Source organism: Puma concolor, chromosome D4 (assembly GCF_028749965.1).
Source record: "Puma concolor isolate L17-30 chromosome D4, mPumCon1.1.hap2, whole genome shotgun sequence".
Lineage (NCBI taxonomy): Eukaryota > Metazoa > Chordata > Mammalia > Carnivora > Felidae > Puma > Puma concolor.
In genome coordinates, this window is record NC_141679.1 from 8326663 (window position 1) to 8343580 (window position 16918).

The following is a 16918-nucleotide window of genomic DNA, read 5'->3' on the forward strand; positions in this document are numbered from 1 at the left end:
GTAAGCAGCCTCAGGAAGCTGGAAAAGGGGGAAAAAACCCTAAAACACCTCTCCCTTAGAATCTGCAGAAATAAATACAATGCAGCCAACAGCTTGATTTCAGCTCAGGGAGACCCATTTTGGCATTCTGACCTCCCGCGTTAGAAAATAATAAACCTGTGTTGTTTTAGCCACTGAGTTTGTGGCATTTTGTGACAGCAGCCATAGGAAATTACTACCGTAGAAAGCTATATTCTGAGTAAAATCAGTCATGACTTAGGTGTTCTAGGCTTTTCCTTCAGTATATTATTTATTCTTACTTCCTCCTCTCCTCAACATATGTACGTCATTTCTCCGTTGATGACTCCACCCTGGAAATCGTCCTCACCAGAAACTAGTCTCCATTGGCTTTCACCAGTGGAGAACATGACGTTGTCAGACTATCTCCTCACACCTTCACCTACTGGTCCAAATTGGGACAAGCTTCCCATTAGGGAGACTCCCCCCACCCCATCTGAACTACTAACACGTGTCACCTTTGCCCACATCTCTTTCCTTGCAACCTTCCCTGTAATATTTTCTCATGTCCCAGACATATTCCCTTTTCCCCCACTAATTCCCACAATTAAACACCAACCTTGGTCCATCTCTGTCTCTCCGTGCAAGCCTCCAGAGAAAAAAGAGGAAAATTAGTCCTTTGACGGACTTCCATCCTTAAAAGTCGACCTCAGTTTCTTTCCTTGGGACCTGTTGATGCCCATGTGCCTGAGCCGTGCTAGCTCTTTCTGGTTCCATATCCTTCCTGTGACCAACGTCTTCACACCTTCCTTAAAGATAAAACCTTCCATTCCCTTCACTGTTTGTAAACTGGGGACCTTAAGAAGTTTACGGGCTCTTCTTCCAGCCAGGGCTCAGCCCATCGTCCATTTTGGTAACTAGCGTTTTACTGGAACACAGTCGCACCCTTTCACATACCTATTGTCTGTGGCTGTGTTTGCCCTAGAGTGGCAGAGTTGAGTAGTTGCGACAGAGCCACAGAGCCTGAGATACTTCCTGTCTGACCTTCCACTGAGAAAAAACGTTTGCCAACCGTTGTTCTAGATCCTATGTTTTCATAATCCGATGCCACCAGAAAATCAGTTAGGCTCTTTTGAGCATAGTAGCTTAGTTAACAGGGTGGTTTTAGACGTGGACGGCTGATATCTCAATGAGCGAATAGAACATGTTTGTGTGTGATTGTGTCTGTCTACCTGTAAGTCTGGACATACCGACGGATTTTCTAGGAAGACGAGGTTTCTAGAGGGGATGCTTACCTGCCTGCCCAAGAGGATGTGGTTATGATGACTCCCTAATCCTCTCCCCCCCAGGATGGGGGGAAACTCTTCCAGCAGGGAACGTGTTCCCACGGGTGAAGTCCTCATCTCAAAGCTTTCCTTCTGTCCCTGACTCCTGTCCCCAGTCTCTGCTTTGTGGCCCCGCCTGGGCTCCTGCCTGTTGGCCGTCTGCACCCTGACCTCCACCGCCTTGCTTCAGTTTCCAAGTGTTAGCACACACGCCTTACCCCCCTCCCTCTGGAGAGTTGCCAGCTGCTGGATCTAACGGGTAGTGGGCTCTTCGGGGCCCGTGTGGGCTGCATCTCCCGAGCTGTGGCCGGTTCCGGTCATGGTGCCCGTGCCCCAGGACAGGCGGCAGACCCACTGGTCCCGTGATGAACCACTCTTCAGCCGATGGGCCGCAAGTCAGGGTCGCACCCGGGCCCTCCCTCAAGGGTCCTGCCTGTGTGTCGCCCACTTATGCTTCCCAGCCATTACCAGCCTCCTCATGAAGTTGTGGTCTCGCCCTCCCACCACAGTGGTCAGTCGTCTCTTGTCCAGGAGGGCGTGCGTCATTAGGACCCTTGTCAGGACCCGGAGGAGGTGGTTTCTGGGATAGGAGGCTTTTCTTCCTGAAACACCAGATATCCGTCCTGTTGTTCTATTCGGTTTCTCCTTCCCTATTTGTCACTCTGCTGGCAGGATTTTTTTCCTGTGTACATCAAAGGCCAGATGCTTTCTAACCCCAGAGCTCATCTTAAACCCCTTAATTTATTTTCCTTCCTCCATGTATGGATCGTGCACACTCTCTTTTTTTCTCTCTCTCTCTCCCCCTTTTTCTCCCCCTCCTCCCCCTTTACCCTCTCCCGCTATGTCTCAGATTCCTAAAGTGAGGGTCAGAATATGTGGTCTCCTATCCCCCACCACCACGTTTCCTACAAACGTTCTACAAATCAGTTCCTTGTTTTTAAGTAAATTTTTTTTAACGTTTATTTATTTTTGAGACAGAGAGAGACAGAGCATGAACGGGGGAGGGGCAGAGAGAGAGGGAGACACAGAATCTGAAACAGGCTCCAGGCTCTGAGCTGCCAGCACAGAGCCCAACGAGAGGCTCGAACTCACGGACCGCGAGATCATGACCTGAGCCGAAGTCGGCCGCCTAACCGACTGAGCCACCCAGGCGCCCCAGTTCCTTGTTTTTAATAGCGGTAAGATTCAACCTAAGCTCTCTACCGTGCCAAATTCGTCGGTTTTCTCTGAGGCTGCACTGAAGAAGCAAATTCATTCGTTTGGTATGTAGTCCACCTTTGGTATCTATCAGGTGCCGAGGTAGATCCTGGGACCCATTTACGCAGAGGACAAACAACAAGGCCCCTGCCCTCACAGCCCCGGCACTCGGGTTGGGAAGTCAGATGTTAGAAGAGGAAGAAATGTAAGTGTTGGGTGTTGTAGATGCTTGGGAGGAAGCGATTCAACCCGACAGGGAAGGAGACGCTCAGATAGACCTGTCAGGAAAAGCCTCTCTGAGGAAACCATCTTGAGGAAGTGATATGGAGGTCATGATATTTGAAAGAAAGCCTATCATACACGGAGCCGTGAAAGTACTTTATAAGCTCTGAGATGTCACCTTGCCAGGCAGTGGCCCCTCCAGTGCCCTGCGCAGCAAGGGAACTTGGCAAGCTCCGTCATTTTCCCAATTGCTGGAGCTAAACCTTGACGGCAACCTCCGTGCTTTTCTGGCGAACCTCCATTTTGTTCATCCAGATCCTTCCGAGTCTTCCTTCTCTTTTGTTTCTGGTTTGTGCCGGTCTAGTCTCGGCGCCTGTCATCTGTCCCCCATCTGTGACGCTGTCTTCCTTATGCCGACTCCCAGTCTTCTCTGCCATCATCGTTCATGTTCTGCCGTCCAGCCGCCCTGACCCTGCGGCCCACCCCCAACCCCCCACCGCTGACTTCCCTTTCTGAGATGCCCATGCTTCTAAAACCATCTCAGCTGTCCTAGGCTGCTTCCTTTCGTTGACTAAACCACCTGCCCTTCCTGATATAAACAACTTCTGACCCTCACCTCCAGAAAGAGGGGATAGACTGGAACTGGCTGGCACAGTGCTTAGCACGCAGGAAGCTTCCAGTAAATGTTCGTTGACTAACGCGTGAATGCACCGATTCCGGAAATCACGGCCTGTCTCGTGGTTTTTTCCTTAATCGCATGTGAATTCTTTCCTCGCATGGGAAATGCATGTTAAAAAGCTTCCCCTTCTTCTGTATCGGGTACCAAAATCCTACCTCTCCTCACAAGATTTTTATTTTGAACCCACTCTCTCCGTTTGCCATCACGTGCGACTTTGTTACTGATCCCAGAGACACGAGAGGCGCCAACGGTGTCCCTGAGATTACTTGTACCGTGTTCAGCACCCCGCAGGGGCACAAGCCCAGAGTATTTAGTTGGCACGTGTTTATTTATGAAGGACCACAGCAGTCGTGGAAATACTGGTTGCCGTGGTGATTTTTAGCATCCTGAATAACCGAATGCATTCACTCGGGTTAAGCAGAAACTTTCAGAGGGAAACCTTTACATGAAGGAAGTTGCTGTGCTTCCAGCTAAACAGCAACTTAAAAGCAGGTTCCTTGGAAGAAGAATTCCAGATGCGGCCAGAGTTTGGTGTCAGCCACTTTGTGTGAGACTATTAATTACTAATGGCAATAATAATTTAGTGTCAGGCAGCCTTTTGAGATTTTTTTGAAAACAAATGGAATATTCACATTTCATTCGTTTACTTATTTATTTTTAAATATAGTTTATTGTCAAGTTAGCTAACATACAGATATCGCTGTGCGCTCTGGGCTTCGGGAGTAGATTCCCATGATTCATCGCGTACATACAACACCCAGGGCTCCCCCTACCAAGTGCCCTCCTCAGTGCCCATCACTCATTTTCCCCTCTTCTCCTGCCCTCAGTTTATCCTCTGTATTTAAGAGTTTCTTGGGGTGCCTGGATGGCTCAGTCGGTTGGGTGTCCAACTTAAGCCCGGGCCACGATCTCGTGGTTCGTGGGTTCGAGCCCCACATCAGACTCGGGACTGACAGCTCGGAGCCTGGAGCCTGCTTCACATCCTGTGTCTCCCTCTCTCTCTCTGTCCCTCCCCCACTTGTGCTCTGTCTCTCTCTCAAAAATAAATAAACATAAAAAAAAATTTTAAGAGTTTCTTACGGTTTGCCGCCTTCTCTGTTTGAAACTGTTTTCCCCCCTTCCGTTCCCCCATGGTCTTCTGTTAAGTTTCTCAAGTTCCACATATGAGTGGAAACATATGATATCTGTCTTTTTCTGCCTGGTTTATTTCACTTAGCATAATACCCTCCAGTTCCATCCACGTTGCTACAAATGGCCAGATTTCATTCTTTCTCGTTGCCAGGTAGTATTCCATTGTGTGTATAAACCACATCTTCTTTATCCACTTATCAGTTGATGGACATTTGGGCTCTTTCCACAATTTGGCTATTGTTGCATGTGCCCCGAGGAATATTCACATTTTAGAGGTTATAGAGGTATGTTTAAGACTCCTCTCTGCAACATATTTCCAGAATTGGATCTTAAGTGTCATTAAGCATTCATTTAAAAGATGTATAAACCTTACTGTGTTGCATCAGTTAGAAATAACTTATAAAGGATCCTTCAGCTTTGGGCATTCTGTTTTTAGTTCTAAAATATTTAAATAACACCAAAAATAGATGAAGAGGCCCATTGATTTTGTTTTTGTTGCTTAGATTCTTTAATTGAAGACATTTTACATAATCTAAACTGTGATTTTTATTTAGACTACCACGTGATCAGGAACAACTCCCAAACCACAGTTCGGTGTTGATCATTCTATATCTGTTGCCCAACAGGATGTAGCCATAAAGTAATGGGACGCTTTTCCCAAAGACAGATTCTTGGAGTTATGGATCCAGGAGGCCCTTGTCCCCTTCAAAGCAGTCACCTAGGAAGACTACACGCTTGTGCCAATAATGCTGCCATAGCTCCACATGCTGTGGAATGCCTCTTTTTAAACTATCTCTGAACTGCTAAGGAATAACAGTAACACGACATATTATTTTGAATATCCTGAATTGTGACAGAGGTGAATTTGCTTTTTAGTGAGTAATCAGAAATCATCCCAGGACCTCTGGCAATCACTACAGTTTGGAGCGTTATCTGCAGTCACAATTGGATGTAAAATCACAAGATGGGCTTTCTTGAACGATGCATAAACTAACTCTTGAACTCGATCGTGAAAGGAATTCCAGAGCCTTGGACCTCGGAATAAGTGTAAACGCTCCCACGATAGCTACTATGAAGAATAATACACGTGTAGGTTAAGGGGGAAAAGTGTGTGTGTATGTTTGCAAAATAAGGTCAGTTTTATTACTTTAGTTAAGCTTTCGAACCAGGACAGAAAATAAAATCTAAGCCGAAGGTTATTAATGGTGCCATTTTGTTTTAAGGTCTTTCTTGTTGCATTGGTAACAGACACATCCTTTCTTTCTAAAGATGGGACCCTGCTATCAAACATCAAGTTACAAGAGAAGTCTCTGAGATTTTTTTAAAAAATGAACACTTTACACTTTGGGGTTCCCACTATGCTTTTTATTTCTGTTAATGAAAGCTTTAAAGAAAGAGTTCAGCCAAGCAGCTGGACCAAGTTTCTGTCATGTTGCCTCCCCGGGGAACTTTTGGACTGGCCATGGGGGTGGAGCTGATCTGCCCTCCGTCACCAAATTTCCAAATTTATCCCACCACATCCGTCATCTGCAGGCCAGCCAGGCCCCTATTTCTTCACTGCTCAGTTGAAATAATAATGAAAAGTAAAACGAAGCACAGAAGGCAGAGAGAAATTGTCATCCTTTGCAAAGAGGCCAAGGCAGACAGCTAAATTGTGACACAGTTGAAAACTGTTCAGATTCGACAAGTTTGATTGGAAAATTAGGTGACCCGTGTAGTTAGAGATCAAAATGGTCACTGGTTTACAGTTTTAAAAAGTCCTACCGTGGCGTTTTTGCCTCAGAGTGATAGAAGGTTATTTTATTCTACCTGTTAATAACTGTTGCCCACATGACTATTGTTTTGCAGTTTGGTGATTTAAATGCTGTATCTCCTGGAAATCTGGATAAAGGTAAGAAGTGAAAATAATGTCAAGGACTTTTTCTGACTGGGAAATTCTCAGAGAAAACTGTGGTGTGTGTGGAAACGACACACAACCCTAGATGAATATGACCGCCATGTGTTTTGGAATCTGCGGTCTTTCTCCATTTCTATACCTTCTTTATGTCGGGGCTATTAAGTGCCGGAATTGAATGTAAATGCAGTCACAAACTCGTCTTGACTTTGGCCTGCCGTTCAGCACAGGTAGCGAGAAATTATTTCTGACCGTTGCCAGAGTCCTGGAGAAAAGTGATAAAATTTTATTCCAGGCCCACTCAGCAGGAGAAAAGATTTCTCAGCCCGCCCCTTCTCACCAGTTCATTCTTTTCACTGGAAAAAACAAGTCAGAGACAGCAGTGATGTTTACGGTAAAAAGCGAGATCAGTAGTGGGGCAGAGGAGAGGGTTCAGATGCGTAGTCTTTAGATTTTAAAACCACCTTTGCTACTCAACAGAGACAACATTGCAACTCAGCTATGTATTCCTGAAGAAACGTGGGACCTTCCAGACCGCACAGAAAAAAGGAATAGGGCTCAGGGAAAATGAGGTCGGGATAGATAGAGCCCATGCAAGCAAAAGCCATCCTAATAAAAATACCAGCTCAGGGGCGCCTGGGGGGCTCAGTTGGTTAAGCGGCTGACTCTCGATCTCGGCTCAGGTCGTGATCTCACGGTTGGTGGGTTCGAGCCCCGCATCCGGCTCTGTGCTGATGGCGCGGAGCCTGCTTGGGATTCTGCCTCTCCTTCTCCCTACCCCTCCCCTGCTTGTGCACGCGCTTGCCCTCTCTCAAAAATATACTAGCTCAGTTAAAAAAAAAACAAACTGTAAAATGTTTACTAGATAAGCACAGTAGAAAATACAGTCCTTTCTTCAATAAAACAAAAAACGAAAAGTGAAGGTATCCTGAGGTTTCCAGGAACTGAGTTCTGGAGTCAAGGACAAAATGCACAGGCAGGGGGATACTGAACAATAGCCCTTCCAGGACAGAGCCAGAGCTGGTGGGGAAACTGAGGCAAGAGGCGGGGCTCGGGGAATCCATACGCGAAGGACAGCACTCTTCTCTGGAGCGTTCTGCACCAGTGTCTTTGTGGGTCTGGGCCTCCTCCGCCCAGGCGGGAGTTGAAACCCATGTCCGACCTGAGGGAACCCTGAGGATGCCCCGAGCCAGGTCTTGTGACCCACGCGCGAGCGTTTTTGTCGCCGGTGCAGAAGCGTGGACGGTGTTCCTCCTTGGCCACTAAATGGCCGCCAGCCTTCTCTGTCAAGTGCTGAACTGAGACAAAGTCCTCACTGAACTTCAGTAGTCCCTAACGTTAGTTTCTGTGCACCAAACTCCTGTAACCTTGAGGGTGTTTCTAGGACATGTCTTCGAGTCTGTACAAGAGTAGAGAATGGCTACGGAATTGCCTCCATTTGCCCTCACAATTGGAGAAAGGGCTTGCTTTTCGTGGACCGCCTTGTAGCGTTTCCCTGGGAACCCCGTCGCCCACAAGTGGGCCTAGAGAGAAATGGCCTCGGAGACTTAGGGGAGTTCAGGCCATTATCCCATCGTCGGTTCCATGCACCACGTGGCCAATGAAAGGGCCTTCTCCACTCTCTTTTCTCCCCTACCAGCTCAAAATGACTTCTTTCCTTTCAATGCTGCCTCTTTTATTATCTCGATACTATTTCTCAGGCAGAGAAAAGTTGGTGGAGAGGGAGTCGGGAAGCAGTGTGATTTATCCTCACCTTGGGGTGGCCCCGGTGGTCCCATCCACCCCCGGACCCCGTGCTTCTTGGGATCTGGCCACACTGGCATGAGTCGGGGCCTGGGTTTCGAATGTGAAATCTCCAAGCGTTTTTGTGGCCTTTTTCCACAATTTTTTTTTTCCCTGATAATAAAAGTAATTCTAGCTCTATATAAAAATTTCAAATAATACGGAGATGTAGGAACTATAAAAAGTGAATCTTCGTGGTCACAACCCTGAAAGACCAGTAAGAACTGAGTGTGAGTATCCTTTGAGATGTTTTTTTTTGTTTGTTTATATATAAGCAAATACAAAACCAAAACGCAAATGTGTCGTACAAATGTGATCAATGATACCCTCTTCAGGAAGCAACTGCCTACCAAACGCATCCCTTTCCCTGCAGCCCACTAGCCCTTTGAAGGTGCTTGTTCTGACAAATTCTGTTATTATCGAATCCGTTTCCCAGAGGCACAAAGAGAGTGGGATAAAGTAGACGAACCAAGACAACCCAGGTCTCATCTAAGAGCACTTCTGTGTTCACCTCTTAGCGATGCGTTACGTCCTGTCTAGTCAGTAAATCTCATCTCAGTCTTTTATATATATATATATATATATATATATATATATATATTCATTTTAATTTTTTGGAGAGAGAGAAAGAGCGCATGTGCACGAGCCAGGGAAGAGCAGAGGGAGAGAGAGAGAGAGAATAGAGAATCCCAAGTGGGCTCCATGCCTGACGAGGGGCTCGATCTCACGACTGTGATCATGACCTTGGCCAAAATCAAGAGTTGGACATTCAACCGACTGAGCCACCCGGGCGCCCCAGTCATTATATTCTTTTACAAATCAGCAGAGGTCTCACCTACATTCACATGCACCCAGATGAAATTTACCCCTAGTGTAGATTTCAGAGGAGACTGAGAGTGTTGTGCCTTCCGACCTTTCTTCAGTTAAGCATTTCTCAGCTGGATAGATTCCCCCCAAAGCCAGCACAGTGTACCGAAGTGACTACTTTAGGGTCGCTCAGATGAGGCCAACTACTTAGCACAAAGACTTCAGGAAATCCTGGAGGTCTTCCTGAAAGAACTCTTAAAGGTACCAACCACAAACCAGCCAAAAGTAAGTTACTTCTGCTGTGTGTGAAAGAACAGTGGATGCCCTAAGAGAGTGTGGATACAAATGAAATCCGCTGGCCGCAAACCCACGGGCCCCGTCCCCTGAGAATCGCCCACCAGTTGCTCTCTTCACATGCCGTGGAGGAATTTCCAAAGCCCGTGTTGATTGCTGTATCCGGGTTTGTCTTCCGGTAACGGTCTTGGTGTTGTTTGTGCAGATGAAGGCAGCGAAGTGGAAAGTGAAATGGACGAAGAACTGGACGACTCTTCGGAGCCCCAAGCCAAAAGGGAGAAAACCGAGCTGAACCAGGCGTTTCAAGTGGGTTGTATGCAGCCCGTTCTCGAGAGCGGCGTGCAGCCCAGTCTCCTGAATCCAATTCACAGCGAGCACATCGTCACAAGTAGTCAGACTATCAGACAGTGCAGCGCCACGGGAAACACCTACACTGCGGTCTAAAGAATATTAAAGCGTATTTTTCCAGCTAACGTTACCCCTGTTGATATATTGGGCTTAAGGTGAAATTTTAATAAGCCTGAAGGTCGACTGTTGTCAAATTCTATCTGTGCTGAACATTACCTTTTTGGAGTTGTGAAATGGAATGGATGTATGTATTTTGCCAGGTGTTTTTTTTTTTGTTGTTGTTGTTGTTTTTTTAACGTAAAAAAAATCATTTGCCTCTTAATAATAAGTTGTTCTTTTTTTTCCTTTAGTTTCAGGTGTCAAGAAGGATTTTTACCACACTTAATGCCAATGTGTTCGTTTTCTTATAATTAAAAAGTAATTTACATTTTTTTGTAGCTTAAAATATTTGATTGTTGATTGTTAGTCTTGGTGTATGATTTCACGTGTGAGTTTTTAATTAGATGCACTTCTGTGAAATATCAAAAGAAATGAATTCCTTTGATTTACACTGGAGGCATGCCCATTTGGCAGCAGATGCATTGAATTTGCTTTTGAAAGGTGCTTTTCATTGGACGGAACCACAAGACACGATTTCGGTAACTCTTTGGTACGGAGAGAGAATACAGAGCATTTTTATCATGGCGCTAGAGGGTTGGGAAGGTCATCTGTTTTTCTCCGGAGAAAAAACCTGGAGCTAGTGCATTTATCTGTTCAGAGTAAATGACAGACCTGCAAGAGATTATGCTAATATGTACATAATTTGTGTACATAATTATTAAACCCTATTAACGCAAGCTTCCGTTAAACATTGCATTTTAACCGTTATTTGCATACCGATTCCTCTGTTTAAAGACTACTGATTCTGTATTTGGGACCACTGCACAGACGCATTCTGCTGTTGAGCGGGGCTGTTATAGTTAGATACTGAAGCTGAAAAAAAAAAATGACTTGACTTTTTTTGTGTTTCGTTTTGTTTCGTTTTGTTTTTAAGTGTACATGCTACTTATGCTGAACTGGACATACAGGAAACCATTCCATTTGGATGACTTTCTTTTATTCCAGGTCTTTTTCCTAATAGTAGTTCCCTCTGCTGCTATTATAAAAGAAAATTTATAGAACGCAAGGAATGTAGCAACCTGCATATCGTTATTTCCTTCAAATCTATTTCCTGGTTTCTAAAGGGTGTGGATTTTAAATTGTAAACACAACCTGAGGGCAGTATAGCTGGCTCACCACACTGTTGCTTTATCCCCATTTCTGTAGGATTTGGATAGGTGGCTGGATGGACCAGTGCCATTGAAGAATGTACATCAGGGATCATCGTACCTCGGCTATTACATGGTGCCTTAAAACAGAACTGAAGTTAAGGTTTTAGTAAGGCTTATTTTGTTCATGTGAATTCCTCCGCAATCCATTTGACAAGGTGTGCCTGTCCCTTTCCGATTCCCGAAGTGAGGACAGGTTACGCGCTCTTCAAAGGAAATGTAGGGCGAACAAAGCAAAGCAAAAAGACGAAAACTCAATTCCCCTCTTGGAGTGACCGCGGACGTACTTTTTGTTCGTAGAGCTGACTATGACTCGATTACCCATCAGATTGCTTAAGGGCGTGGAACAGCGGACTGGTTTTTAATTACCAACTTGTCGCGTACCATCACAGGTGTTTCAGACCGTTTGTATCTAGTTCTCATGTAAGAAAGTTGACGAAATAAGCAGGGACTTATCGAAGTGCATCTTGTCAGTCTAAATGTTTGTGTCTGCCTCTTGGTGTCTGTGTGTCCACGGCATACACACGTGCCCGCGGGCGGGAGTCAGCTGCAAAGTCAGGTGAGGTCCTAGACGGGACCCACCCCCCATCCATCCTTATGTTAATTTACGTGAAAGCCAAGGTTCTTTTAAACACTCGAGTTATTAACAACCGCCACACACACAAAAAACAAAAACAGGCACAGCCATTCATTTTAATCGTTTTTAGAAAGCTGATCAGCAAAAATAATACATAAACACATAAAGCCCCCTCCCCCCCCCCAAAAAAAAGAAAGGGAAAGCACACATGATTTACAGATTGTTAATGAGGCCTGTCTCAAACTCAAGATGTTTGTCTTTCCGGTTTTCCTGGGGTGGGCGAGAGGGCTTGGAAAGAGGGGGATGAGCCAGTCCGTAAAGTGAAAAATACCAAATGGCGTATCGGGTACCACGCGGTGTGTTTTCCCTCCGGTGGCCCGATTGCCTCACACTATTCACGTAACCAAGATCAACAGAGTTTCTGAAGTCAGCTTGAAACGTTTCAGATGTAATTTTGTATGACTCAACTCACGCATCTCTTTGGAAAGTCTTCACGAGCATTCGACCATCACCTCACCCAAGTATCACTTGAGTGGCCCTCCCCCTCATTCTTCTCCCCAAAAGAGGTGATGGGTTGGTACCATCACACGCACAAAAAAGGCAAACACACAGAACACCTTCACCACGAAAACCCCACACGTCTAGCTCCTCGTGCGTTGGGGAACGTTTACAGGTGGAATTAGTTTGAACCACAAGACGAAAAAGAACCCCCCCTCATTTCAACTCTCCTTTCTGAGACGCTTCTTCGCTTTCCTCTCCCCCGCCCACCAGCCCCAGAACTGTGTTCCATCTGTATCGGACCAAACGTTTTTGCTGCTTTCGTCTTGTTTCTTGGACGATTTTAAATGTATCTATTATCACTGTTTAACGTTGGGTATGTTTGTATCATTAGAGGGATCTGATCATAATGGGCAAAGTTCGATGGATGAAAGGTAGGGATTGGGGAGCCTCCAGGATTCAACATTTCTTCTAGGTGTTCGTGGTTTGCATGAACCATTCTCACTTTTCAGCCTGACTCGCTAAACACGTTCTGGGCTCCTTTGTGAACACGGGAGCATTCATCTGTGAAAAGGGCAGATAGTTTTGACCAACAGACAAAAGCGCGTCTTCATTCTTTGCTACTTCTGGCGATCTGTCGTCCACAGTAAGATAGGACACACCCCTAGTCAGACACAGACATCTCAGCCAATCTTGACTTGGCCTCGTGAGGTATATTAGAAAACTCAAACCTCACCCTTTGTACGTCTGAGGAGAGTCGAACGATCCCAAGTATTGCTTTGATTTGACATTTCATTTTCTTTTCTCTCATTCATTGAAACTGTGACTTTTCTACGTAACCGTGACACTAAGACTCTCAGAGTAGATGTATTGACAAGTGACAAGTCTACACTTTAAGGACTTCTTGACATTTCTTGACGTTGTAATCAAACCACTAGTCATGGAAACTATCTACACAGACCAAGTGCTACACTTTCAGCAACGAAAATGTAAGGAAGGCATGTTGGCTGTTTTTAAGTTTTAGAAAAGATACTTCCGTATAAGAGGATTGCGTCTCGTGGGTATGGTTTGACCTTCACATACATACTTTGAGAACCATACCTGGAAGATTTACGTTTCATGAAGCCAGTGAACAATGGGGTGAAATGGGGGGACCATCTCCTCGGAACACAGGGCCCAACTTTAAAATTTTTCTTTGGATATCAAATGGCTGGTCACTTTTTCAGGATTCTCATCCAGACCATGTTTGGACTGACTACTTTAAGTCTTACTGCCTTTTCAGAAATCTGCTTTCCTTTTTGTGCTTTTTCTTGTACTGTATAGGACGGTTCACGCACCTCTCTTTAGATGGTGTACTTTAAAAAAACAAAAGCAAATTTGAGAAAATGGTTTTAACACTGCATACCTAAAATTAGTCGCGTGCAACGTTGACTGCCTTTGATTTGTAGTGGGTGAGTAAAAATGAACACGTTTCTCGTGGAATAACGCTGTCAGAGTCATCCGGGAATGACTACGGTTTCATTACTGTAATCATGAACCTTTTTACATGAATGCACTCTCTCGAAGTGCTAAACGTGATGCATTTTCAAATTGGAAAAAATTCTTCAGATGATATATTTGAGATGTCTAAAACGATGCTGTGCTTGAGACATTAGTGTAAAAGGGGGAAAAAAAAATGAGTGTCACGGTGATGTTGGCCCTCCCTGGGTGGACACAAGTAGAAAGTAAACAACTTTGGCAAATCGCCTTCCTGTACGATTTGAGGCAGTAGTTATATACAGCAAATTGACCTTCGTTATAACCTTCTCTCCCCCAAATTCTTGGTGAGAAAACCACTCGCAAAAAAATCGAAATCCGAACTGACGATCTCTATGAATCATAGCAGAACATGGGGGAGAGGGGTTGACATGCAGTGCTATGAAAATTGGGCTTGTCACTCGATCAGATCAACCTCCATGTATATGGTTAGAACAAATCAATGAATGGAATCCTAGTATTTCTGCAAGTTTGGTGATTTAAAAAAAAAAAAAAAACTGGAATAGAAGCATTAATTCAGTGCTTAGTTCTAGTATTAGAAAACCCCTTTGATGTAATGCCTTGTATTAACCCTTTGAGCATTGTAAGATATACAATGGGGGACAAAAGCCTTTCAGATCATTTATTTAGAGTTAGACCGGTAAAATATACTCTATATCCAAATGTCTAATTATGCTGTTTTTTTAAAGGGGGGGAGGGGGAGGAAGAGAAAGTGTTTCCATGCTGAACACTTGCATTTTATATACAACTCTTAATTTTCTTCTTCAAGAGGGCTTGATATATTTATTCCCAAATATTCACTGCCATCTAAGTAAGTGTACTGTTTACAGAAAAAAAAAAAATCAACTTTTCTAGCATCACATCATGACTCTAGAAAAGGAGAACAGATACATGGGCCTGTAGACCTATGTCCTAACTGATCTCTGCACATCGAAAAGTACCTAGATTGCCTTTAAAAGGTATGATAAAGAAAGGGTTACGTTTCTTTTCTTTTTTGTTTTTTTCTTTCCCCAAACAAAACAAAAAGATCGCGTTAATTTAGCTTTAGGAAGTACAATTGTTAAGCGAAGCCTTAGGAAGAAATGGGTTCGAGTGGGTGAAGCAAAGCTGAACTCTTCGGGGGCAGGTAAGCTATTTGGAGTTAGAGCTCTCATAAAACAGCATTTGGGACTTTCACACAGGGCCTATCTTTATCTGTGCTCCAAAACCTTTAACACTTTGTCCAAAACAGTAGACATAGATAGAATGGAGAGCAAAGCACTTGATTTTCAGCTCCTCTGTCGGGAGGGGCCGTGGCGACTGCTTCCGAGATCTGTAAATGCCAGTCTGCCTCCAGAGTTGCCGACTTCGTTCACGGGCCGCTCTGCGTGCACTCGGTCCCCCCTTGTCCCCTGCGCGACGGAGCCTGAGAGCGGTGTCGTCTGCAGATGTGCGCGGCGGCCCGGCCGGGCGCACGGCAGAGTGTGACCTATTCCGATGTCTGGGGAAGGGACATCCGTAGCTTAGTGCAAGTCTGCCGTGAACATGGCTTTTTTTAGACGGCGTAGGAAGTCAAACCATGCAAATTACTCATGTGTTAACATGCAATACTCAAAGGGTTTTAATTTAACTCTCTTCTTTTGGATTCTTCATGATGATTTACTGTAAATGCTTCTCAGTTTGCATGCTCTGATCATTGCTGCTAGTGATTTTATGTGCCAGTACACCTGAGTTTAGTTTACCAATTTTACTTAAATAGTAAAAGCCACTTACAAAGTGACTGCCTAGGATTTCTTTTTTTCCTTTGTTTGGAGTAATCGGTAATCCGTCTTATTTTCAGAACTGTGTTTTGTCTCTTACTTGGTTCTGGTGTTTGATTCTTTTCACCCCCTCCCTTCTTTCCTTTGTTTTTTAAATAAATTACGATGTTGGGATTGGAAGCCCTGAGTAATGAAATCTTTGGTAAGAATTGTTGCGTAGGCTCAATAATGAGAACGACAAATCACTGTCAGAAGAATTTTGATTCCGGGGGAGGAAGGAAAAAAACAAAAACTCCCACTGACTGTTGATAACTGAGTAAATTTTTCCTTCAACGAATTAATAGTTTTGAATGAACGATTGCCTTGTTTTAACCTGCTAAACACAATTTTAAATGACCCAATAAAGGAGGTATTGAATTTTATTCGTTTGAAAAGTATCTTTTGTACCAAAGCAAATTTTTTTCTCTACTCATCTCCATCATCAATTGGGACCCTATGGTGGTGACCAACGCGTTGTGAGTGCCTTGAGAAAACTTGGAAATTTGTGCCTGGGGTGGTAAACTTTTAATTAGGTTAATTGTAGTGCTTACCAATCAGTAATTCTACTATCACTCAGGGCTTTCGTACCTTCTAGGTAAAACTTCTTTCATTGTGTTTTTTTTTAAAATACTGTATTTTTTTTAAGTGCCATCATTTAAACTTCACTTAGTAAGTGGCAGATTACATTATTCAGTCCCACAAGCACAGAAACATAGTAACACTAGGAGATATTTGAACATTTATTTTACAATCGACTGAATATATTATGTAAATGAGGTAAGCAACTTTTGTAGAGATTGTATGTGTGAGATAATGTAATGTTCTTTTCCAGTTTTTGGACTCCAGTTGAATAAACTTTTTAATTATTTAAAAACATCCTTACCGAATAACATGTGATGGTTTTTTGTATAATGTATTTGATTTTGTAAATACGTATTTCCTGATGTGATTTTTGTGAGAAATGCTAAATCTTTTAGTATATCATGTCCTCTCAAAATTGGCAGGAGTTAAATAATAGTTTGTGGGCGATTTGTATTGTGTACTGTACAATAACTGGGGAACTTTTATAATTATAAAAATATATATTAACTTTTAGTGTGTTGTTTAAACAAATGACTGGAACATACTAAAGATATTAGTAGGATTTTTCTGAATATTTCAGACTTGAACTCAGGCTAGCTTTCTTGTGTTTTTCAAAACAAAATGGTGTCTTGTCTTTTAAAATCAATAAATTTGTTTCCTTGTTACAAATACATTTGAAATGCCTTGATTTCCACCCCGCCCGCAAATGATTGCCACGAAGCTTGCCTGCCTCATCTAGAAGGTAGCCTCTGTGTCATCGACTAGCTTAGAGACAAAATTAAGTTGTTTGCCGTTTTTGTGTCAAATGAAATTAGCAATATTTACACATGAACAGCGCAAAAAGAGAAAACAGAATTATAAGCCCAGCAGGGTACAAATCTTACCCTCAAAGAAAATTAGTGATTGAGTGCCATTTAATTTCAGAAGCTGTCAACATTTCCATTGTAAGTCCAGATTTTTGGAT

At 43.8% G+C, this 16918-nt stretch overlaps 1 protein-coding gene across 12 annotated transcripts in view; it reads left to right on the plus strand.

The window, feature by feature from the left end:
• The window catches only part of RFX3 (regulatory factor X3), a 298993-nt gene extending 282370 nt beyond the window's left edge, over nt 1-16623 (plus strand). For 10 of the 12 annotated variants that reach the window (XM_086684922.1, XM_086684915.1, XM_086684918.1 and 7 more), the window contains 2 exons: nt 6400-6442; nt 9534-9806. In XM_086684922.1, the coding sequence (XP_086541048.1) occupies nt 6400-6442; nt 9534-9772 (282 nt within the window). In that variant the 3' untranslated portion in view covers nt 9773-9806. The other 2 variants (XM_086684925.1, XM_086684924.1) reach the window with 2 other exon arrangements.
• The last annotated feature ends 295 nt before the right edge of the window (nt 16624-16918 follow it).